Source organism: Phalaenopsis equestris, unplaced genomic scaffold (assembly GCF_001263595.1).
Source record: "Phalaenopsis equestris unplaced genomic scaffold, ASM126359v1 Scaffold000522, whole genome shotgun sequence".
Taxonomy (NCBI): Eukaryota; Viridiplantae; Streptophyta; class Magnoliopsida; order Asparagales; family Orchidaceae; genus Phalaenopsis; species Phalaenopsis equestris.
This window is the reverse complement of record NW_018164962.1, coordinates 636,268-645,639: the sequence shown is the minus strand read 5'-3', so window position 1 is coordinate 645,639 and position 9,372 is coordinate 636,268. Positions and strand designations below refer to the sequence as shown.

The following is a 9,372-nucleotide window of genomic DNA, read 5'->3' as shown; positions in this document are numbered from 1 at the left end:
TATATATATATAGACACGCACACACTTTAATCAAAAGGGCGTTGGTCAATCCATACAAGGAAGGTTTTGAAACACACTTGACACTCTTGATTGCAATAGGTCTTCCTTGAAAGGATGGGCTACCCATGAGCATTTGGAAGATGACTTGGAGCTTTATTTCAATAAGTGTTACTTAGTGTGTGTTTAGGGCAGCTTGTGCTTGTTCAGATAAGCAGCTTATCCTTAAATGCGGCCTGTGGTTGGCCTGCGGGGTTCGACCCGCGGTCTGCCTTTAGTGTAAAAACCCAACCGCGTTTTTAGATAAGATGTCGAAACATATATTCTAAAATGTAAGGCGGCATTTTGAAAAACTGCTCGCACTTATAAGCTGCCCCAAACGGGCCCTAAACAAAACAGAAGGAAATGGTCAGTCAATGCTTACAAGGAAGGATAGTGGTCCTTCATTTTTAGCAAATATTAAATTTCTCCGAGTGAGGGTTTAAACATGTGCTTTGAATTTTGTGAAGTAGAATGATGCTAATAATACTAATCTTCGTACTTGATGCAGTGCTCTAGTATGTCATTTAGTAATTTTGTGTATGTGAGAATTTGCCGCATCATTCTAGAAGTTTTACCACATTCATAACTAATATATCTGAGATACTTAACCTATCGCACATAATTTTAGAAATAAAACACTGTCAATAAGGTAAAACTGGATAAAAATATATAACTAAAATGCATGATTGGGATTGAGGAACTGCATGGGCATAATTCTCTCAATAACAACAAATCAGTCCACCCATCCCTCCCAAATGGCTCACGGATACATTTATGGGCACTATGGGTGGCAACAAGGATGCTGAAAGATAGTAATCTCGCCAGAATCACTCATAATTACCAACTAAATTATACTCTCATCATGTCAATTGCATAACTTACTACTACTACATCTGTTTATAAATCAATTCTGCTTCTATCCAAAAAACACCATAGTAGCCATGCTTCTCTGGCCCAACAATGATGAAAACCACTAATGTTGAGTTTTGGAGCCCGGTCCGACCGCCTCCCCCCCTATCGCGAAATGTCGCGACCACTTCCTCCTCTCTTGTTCGCGAACCACTGCCGCCAACTTCCGCTGACATTTGCGAATCGCCGCACCTCCCTTCCTATTCACTATAAAAGGCATTGCACGACTTCTTTAGTTTCTACACACGGCCTTTTAATGTTCTTCTTCAGGCTTCCTCGGGATAGAGGAAGAGAAATGCAAACAGTAGTTTCTTGCGGCAGAAGGAAGAAGAAAAAAGAAGAAGAAGATTGTTCTCCCTTGGCTTTTTCTTGTTGACTTGTGACAGAAGAGAAATTATATTTATTTCGCTTGTAAGTTTATCTTCTTCGGTATATCTCGGTGTAGAGAGAGAAGAAAAGAGAGAGAAGAAAGGAAGTGAGAGATTCCTCTTGTAAGTCGAGACGATCGACTTGTGTAAATTCCTCAAGTAGTAAAATCCTCTGCAACTCCGTGAACGTAGGCAATTTGCCGAACCACGTAAATCTGTGTGTTCCGCTGTGTTACTGTTTTCTGGTATGAATTTTCTCATTCTATTTTTCGCTTCGCGCCGATCATTCTATTTTATTTTTATATACCACAACAACTGGTATTAGAACCCGTGGTTTCATATCTGAGAAAAGAATGATGACTGTAGGTGAGGTGAAAGTTTTGAGAATTGAAAATTTTGATAACACAAATTTTGGTTATTGGAGGATGCAGATAGATGACTATCTCTATGGGAAGAAACTTCATCTTCCGTTATTGAGGAAAAGACCTGAAATGATGAATGAGGCTGAATGGAATTTGTTAGATCGACAAGTTCTGGGGGTTATTCGATTGACCCTATCGAAGTTTGTTGCACACAATATCGTCAAGGAAAGGACGACTGTTGATCTCATGACAACCATATCAGGTATATATTAAGAGCCATCGGCGAATAACAATGTGTACTTGATGAAGAAATTATTTAACTTGAAGATGACGGAAGACGTTTCTGCTGCTCAATACTTAAATAATTCCAATACTATCACAAATCAATTGTCTTCTATTGAAATTGATTTTGATGATGAGATACGTGCGCTGATATTGTTGGCGTCATTGCCAAATAGTTGTGAAACAATGAATATGATAGTTAGCAGTTCTGCAGATAAATCTAAACTGAAATATGATGATATTCGCGATTTGATTTTGTTTGAGGAGGTGCGCAGGAAAGATTCTGGCGAGATCTCAGGTTCGAGCTCGGCATTGAATGTTGATTGAAGAGGGAGATCACATGACATAAACTCAAATAGAAGAAGATCGAAATCAAAGTCTGGTCAGCAGGCAACCTGCTGGAATTGTGGCAAGACTGGCTACAGAAAGAGGAACTGCAAGAATTTCAAGAATATAATCCCAAGAAGATGTAGAATGATAGCACAAATGTGGTATTTGAAGAAGTACAAGATGCACTATTGCTGGTAATTCATAGTTTTGTTGATGATGGAAGTGAAGAGGAGAGTGGGTCCTGAGCACTCATTCCTATTGTTCCACAGATAGATGGTGGAGAATCACAGAGCTATGAAGTAATCTTGCAAGATGAAAGTTCGAGCAAGTGGGAGCTGACAGAACTTCAACCATGGAAAAAGACATTACACACCAAGTGGGTGTACCGGGAGAAGACTGAGCGTGATGACAGTAAGAGGTACAAGACTAGACTTGTTGAAAAAGGGTTTCAGCAGAGGCAGAATATTGCTCATGCAATGAGCATTGTAAGCAGAGACAAGAGTAACCTAAGAAATAACTTAGAGGTGCAAGACTATGTGGGCCCTGCTGATATGTTGACTAAGGGTGTTACTATTGATGCGTAGCTTCAGTTGGTCTTATGGTGTGAATACAGAGACTTTGAGTTGCAGAGGTGAAGGATTTATGTTTGAAGAAAAATGTGACGCTGCTAGTAGAGGATATCAGTTTGAGGAAGGAGATGTTGCTCCCTATATAACGGTCTCCAAGTGGGGGATTTGTTGAGTTTTGGAGCCCGGTCCGACCGCTCCCGCTCCTCTGATCGCGAAATGTCGAGACCGCTTCCGCCTTTCTTGTTCGCGAACAGCTCCTGCCAACTTCCGCTAACGTTTGCGAATCGTTGCGCCTCCCTTCCTGCTCGCGATAAAAGGCACCGCACGACTCCTTCAGTTTCTACACATGACCTCTTGGTCCTCTTCTTCGGGCTTACTCGGGATAGAGAAAGAGAAGTGCAAGCAGTAGTTTCTTGTGGCAGAAGAAAAAAGAATGATGAAGAAAAATATTGTTCTCCATTGGTTTCTTCTTGTTAGCGTGTGGCAGAAGAGAAATTGAGTTTATTTCTCTTATAAATTTGTCTTCTTCGATGTATCTCGGTGTAGAGAGAGAAGAAGAGAGAGCAAGGAAGTGAGAGATCACTCGTGTAAGTCGAGACGATCGACTGATGTAAACTCTTCAAGTAGTAAAATCTCCTGCAACTCCATGGACGTAGATAATTTGTCGAACCACGTAAATCTGTGTGTTCCGCTGTGTTGTTATTTTCTGGTGTGAATTTTTTCGTTCCAATTTTTATATATATATATACATACCACAACTACTAATAATCACAGCACAAATCAAATTGTTAATATTGCCAACGCCAAATTTCTTTGAACTTGTAACTATAATATGCAATGAAGATGATGCAAACCTCAATCAAAGTAGCAATTACCAAAAAGCTATAATCATTTTAGTGACAATGCAATATACAAATCATTTTGCCAAAGCAGCATCGGTTCTTACTCCCAAGAAGCAATAACAGATATGTAAATTCAACAATTATTTTTTAAATGTTACAGAAGCTCAGAGACCGGAATCTCCATTCAAGAAGAGCAGCAATACTATAAATTCAATGCCACGCTACCTCAAGACTTTGTACAATAACACATTTCTTTTAATACTATGAAATGATGTTCTAGAGCTGGCCACTATACAATGAAACAGGAGAAATAAGAACAGAAACGACACCATTTTCCAAAATTTGAGATGGTATTACCAGCCATCAATCCGATCCTCTACACCGATATAGCAACAAGCTGTAGCAGCGATGATAATACTTCTTTCATAGTTGGGCGATCCTCGGCAGAGAATTTTGTGCACGACAAGGCTAGTTGCAAAACACCCACAGCCTTCTCTTCTTCAGCTTTACCTGGAAGCTCTATTCCATGGTCTACTATCCTAAGAGCACTATAAAGTCCATTAGCAAGAGCCTGTTCTACTAGATGAATCAAGGTCAGTGGCACACCATCCTCCTCTGTAATCCCTGTTGGCCTTTTCCTGGTGAAGAACTCCATCATGACTATTCCAAAGCTAAATACATCCACCTTCGTGGTCACCGTTCGCATGTAAGCAAACTCTTCAATAGCAAAACATAATCAATCAGAAACATATAAAAAAAGAATTTTTATGCTTCTATATCTTCACATGTTTATAAATTTATGAATTCAAAGCTATTCATATAGAGAAAAAAAAATAAATAAAATTACCCGGTGCCATATATCCAATGGTTCCTTGAAATGTTGATGACGTTTCTTCGGGTAAATGAACACCAAGCATGCGAGAAGTCCCAAAATCACTAACATGTGCTTCCCAATCTTTATCAAGAAGGATGTTTGAAGGCTTGAGATCACAGTGAACGATGGGGAAGTCGTATCCAGAGTGCAAATAATCTAGTCCATTCGCAATCGAGATGCAAACTCGTAACCTTTCATAGAGATTCCATCTAGATCGATTTACTTGTTGGTCATGAATGATGGTTTCCAAGTTTCCATTCTCCATGAACTCCAAGGCCAAAGCTTTAAGGCTTCCAGATTCCCAAGCATAACCCAAAATCCTTACTAGATTGCGGTGCTTCAGATGGCTCATGGTCTTCAATTCAGTGAGAAAACACTTATCAGACTCAACAGGAAACTGTAAAAGGTTCAGTTTCTTTATAGCTATAAACTGTCCAGTGCCTTCAAGCCTGCCCTTGTAGACAATGCTCAATTTGCTGCTACCAATCACATTTTCACTGCTAAATAAACCAGTAGCTGATTCTAGCTCATTTGGGGTGAACCTCTTCAAGATAGGAGGAAGTGAAGCTTGGGCTTTAAGATATAAGTCAGTTTGTGTGATAGAATTCTGCTGTTTCCTTCGTTTAGGGATCAAAAGAGACAGCACTACCATGAAGAGCAGACAGAAAGATGACAGTGTGACAACAATGATAAGTGCCTTCTTTGAGAACCTACGGCTTGTACTCTTGCAGGAAGAGAAATGCTTTGAACCACAAAGTGCAGAATTACCTAGCAAGCTGGATACATTTAGAGTTTGAAATATGCCTTGCTCTGGAACAGGACCTTCAAACTGGTTGAATGAAAGGTTCAGATGCTTTAGTTTTGAAAGGTTACCCAAACTCTCAGGAATTCCACCACTGAACTCATTATGTGAAACATCAAGAAAGGTAAGCTGTTTTAGCTCAGCTATGCTGGCTGGGAGTTCTCCATACAGATCATTATATGATATATTCAAACTTGAAAGAAGCTTTAATGATGGGAATAAACTTGCAGGTAGCGAACCAGAAAGCATATTTACAGAAAGATCGAGGTATTGTAGGTTCTTACAACCTTTGAATGCTGAAGGAATGCTCCCAGAGAGATTGTTGTTTGAAATATCTATGGATTGAACCATATCTAATGCACTGAACTCATTTGGTACAGAACCAGAAAACTTATTATGTGACAGATTGAGATTTATCTGCAAGTTTTTTAAAGCAGCCAAAACAGATCCAGGAATAGATCCAGTTAAGAGATTGTGGGACAGATCCAATGACATTAGTTGATTTAGATTGGCCATGGCTTTTGGTATGGAACCATTGAGCTTGTTACCATGGAGATTCAAGTATTGAAGTGATTGAAGATTGGAAATAGAATCAGAAATTCTACCAGAAAACTGATTGAGCTGAATCATCAGGCGGTACAGATTCTTAAATTCAAAGATTTGCTCAGGAATCGCTCCTTCAAAACCATTTGCCTCAAGAGAAAGTCCCTGGAGTGCTGATAATTTTGAAATCTCTGAGGGGATTTGACCTGATAGGTTGTTACCACCAAGTTGCAAATCCAGTAACATGCCAAGTTTGCCCATCTCAGGAGGGATGATCCCTGAAAAAGAGTTGTAGCCTAAACCCAACTTTCTTAGATTGTTTAGATTTCCAATAGCAGGGCTCAGAAATCCAGTGAGATTGTTTTGTGAAAGATCTAAAGTTGAAAGTTTGCTACAATTGAACAAATCTTCTGGAATGGATCCTGACTGCTGAAAAGAACGTGAGGTTCTCCAATTTTCCCAAACCATAAGGTATGGCACCAGTAAATCTATTGTAAGTCATACTTGCATTCACGAGATGGGTGCAGTTGGCAATGCTTGCCGGAATAGGTCCTGTGAATTGATTGGAATGAATGATTAATTTCTCCAGTTTATAGAGTGATCCCATATCTGAAGGAAGTAGCCCAGATAGCGAGTTGAGACTAAGAGCCAGATAAGAGAGGTTAGTCAAATTCAAAAATGTTGCAGGAATTTCTCCTGTCAGTTTATTTTCATGGAGAGTGAGAACTTTAAGTGAACTCAAAGAACCAAGCTCTGCAGGTATTGGTCCGGTTAGCAAATTTTCAGAAAGTCCTAAAAAGACTAAAGATTTGCAGAGCGATAGAGACGCAGGAACTGTAGAAGACAATGAATTGTCATACAACCGCAAAGCTTGTAATTTGAAGAGATTTCCAAGCTCAGAAGGAATGCTACCAGTGAGCTTATTGCTATAGATGTTCAATAGTGTGAGGTTTGTGCACCGGCCTAAGTTCGCCGGAATTGGCCCCTCAAGCTGGTTCATGAAGAATTGAAGTATGGATAAATGTGAGAAGTTGCCAATCTCAGGAGGTATAATTCCTGATAAATGATTGTCACTGAGGTCCAGTATTTTCAGATTTTTCAGTCTAACAAATGAAGGAGGGAGGGAACCTACCAAGCCATTGGTGTTAGCCTGGAAGAACTCCAGATTAACCAAATCACCAATGCAAGAAGGAATGGGACCTGTGAGCTTATTAATGTCAAAACCTAAAGCTTGTAAAGCTGTGCAGTTGCAGAGACTTTCTGGTATGCTCCCTTCTAATACATTAGAACCCAGATCCAGGACCTGAAGGTTCTTCAAATTTCCAAGCTGAGAAGGAATTAAGCCCGAGAGTAAGTTGTCATAGAGATCCAGCCCAGTAAGTTCTGAGCATTGCCCAAGCTGAGGAGGAATTGATCCATATAGTTTGTTTGAACTGATTTCAATCACTTGAAGAGTGGAGATATTGCCAAGAAATGGAGATAAGGTACCCTTGAGTTGCGTCTGAATTAGACTGATTGAAACTACAGAACTCGAGGAAGGATCACAGGAGACTCCAGTCCAATTGCAATGGTGGATAGAGCTTGTCCAATTCGCTAAAGCGCCAAGAGGATCATCGTTTATCGAGGCTTTAAAAGCCAGCAAGGCCTCAACTTGAGGATCGGAAATGGATGACTCGGCAATGAGCAGAGAAGAAAGGATGAGAATAACCAGACAGGGAAAGGATTTGCCCGGCCATTGAGCTGCCATGAATCTGAAGTAAGAATGACAGACTTGACTGACGAGATTGGCTGCATAGAAAGATGATGATTTGAACTGATTTTATAAAGAGAACATAGGATAGTACGTCATCAAAAACAAGTCAAAACAGGGCCTACGTTACTTTTTCACTATTCAGAAGCGCTCACACGATGAAAGAGACAAGATTTCATCACCCACTTGGTTGTTAGGTTCCATTTCGACAGCGATCACAGAAGCCGACTTCAAATTTACATTCCTCCTCCATTTACGGGCTAAAACAGGAAATTAACCTGTATGAACTTAGATTTTGAAGAGGAAAAAAAAACAAATTTTGATTTTTCTTTGAAACCCGTATGGGAAGAATCAAGACGAGGGAGAGAAAAATTTCAGCAGCAGGAGGCAGTAATTTTTCAATTTATGATTGTGAGAGAACTTTACTTTCCGATTTTTAACAAAATTTCAAAATCTTAGTTAAATTAAATTAGCTGTCAGCAATTATTGGTTCAAACCTCCTTCTGGAAAGAAAGCGACTAGTGGAGCTAGGGTTTGTCCCATTGAATCAATAGGTTCGGTGGAAAAATGGCCCGCCTACGTTCTCACACGGTAATGCCAAACAACAATGGCAGAGGACGAAAGGCGCGTTCGCAGAAACTACGCTCAGCCCGTGGACTGGTGGGATTACCGAAAACTGGAAATTTATAAAAAATAGGGATATCATTTAACCTGTAAGCGTGAATATATATATATATATATATTATATATATATATATATATGTATATATGTATAGGGAAGGAGCATTATGCGGCTACAAATCTATTGATAAAATGTGAAATAATAAAAGGAGGGAGGAGGCACCCCTGAAAACTAAAAAAACCAAAATACAAATTTCTCAACTTAGAGGAGTGCATCTCCGTCAGTACAACACACCACAAAAATCTCCAAACTGTTAAATACAAGTATACCCCAAAAATCAAGTTAGAAAAATTAATCCAAAAAAAAATTAGAGACAAAAGAAATATTGGTGAATCGAGAGCTTTGAACCAGCAACGTCTTCATATTTCAAGTGCAAATCTCTAGGACAACAAAACAATACAAAGGCTGAAATCCCGATATAAAATAACCAGTTGTGCAAAGCAGTTGAAGCGCGAAATAAAAAGAGTAGAGCCTTAATGTAGATATTATATATAGCATCATTAGGAGAATACCATCACCTGCAGTTTTGAGTAAGCACCAACAAAGAAAGTAACCATTAAAAACATCATTTTTAAAGAAAGCAGAATATAGAAACCAAATGTAACTATCTGCTTTACGGAAGCAACAACAAGGAGACCGGAAGGCCTCCAATGTTGAGGAAAATACAATTTCGAGGAGCGACCAACTCTAACCAGATCATCACGCAAGAAACCCGTCCAGCAAATTCTTATATAAGAAGGGAGTAAACACCAACAAGGTAATCTGAATGCCTCAATGAGAATAATAAAAACCTTCAGATTCAGGCAAGCTTCAGCAAGAAACCCCACGTGTCTCTCACAAATATAGATAGAACCATAAAAATCATCATTGCTGAGAGAAACATGACAGAAAATCCAAAACCATAACACAAAATCAAAATATGGGGGTGCAACCAACGCTATGTTTAACTTCATGAAAGAAAACAATCCAGCTAAACCAATATAAAATGGAGATCCCTTCAGAGAGCAAAGAAAAAATAAA

General features: G+C 39.3%; 1 protein-coding gene across 1 annotated transcript; it reads right to left on the bottom strand.

Moving 5' to 3' along the window:
• Positions 1-3,701: 3,701 nt before the first annotated feature.
• On the bottom strand, positions 3,702-8,316 carry LOC110028691 (LRR receptor-like serine/threonine-protein kinase FLS2). Its single transcript, XM_020730641.1, is given in 4 exon segments — positions 3,702-4,418; positions 4,549-6,353; positions 6,355-7,930; positions 8,168-8,316. Coding segments are annotated over 3 exon segments (3,459 nt in total). The 5' UTR covers positions 7,668-7,930; positions 8,168-8,316; the 3' UTR covers positions 3,702-4,077.
• Between the last annotated feature and the right edge of the window lie 1,056 nt (positions 8,317-9,372).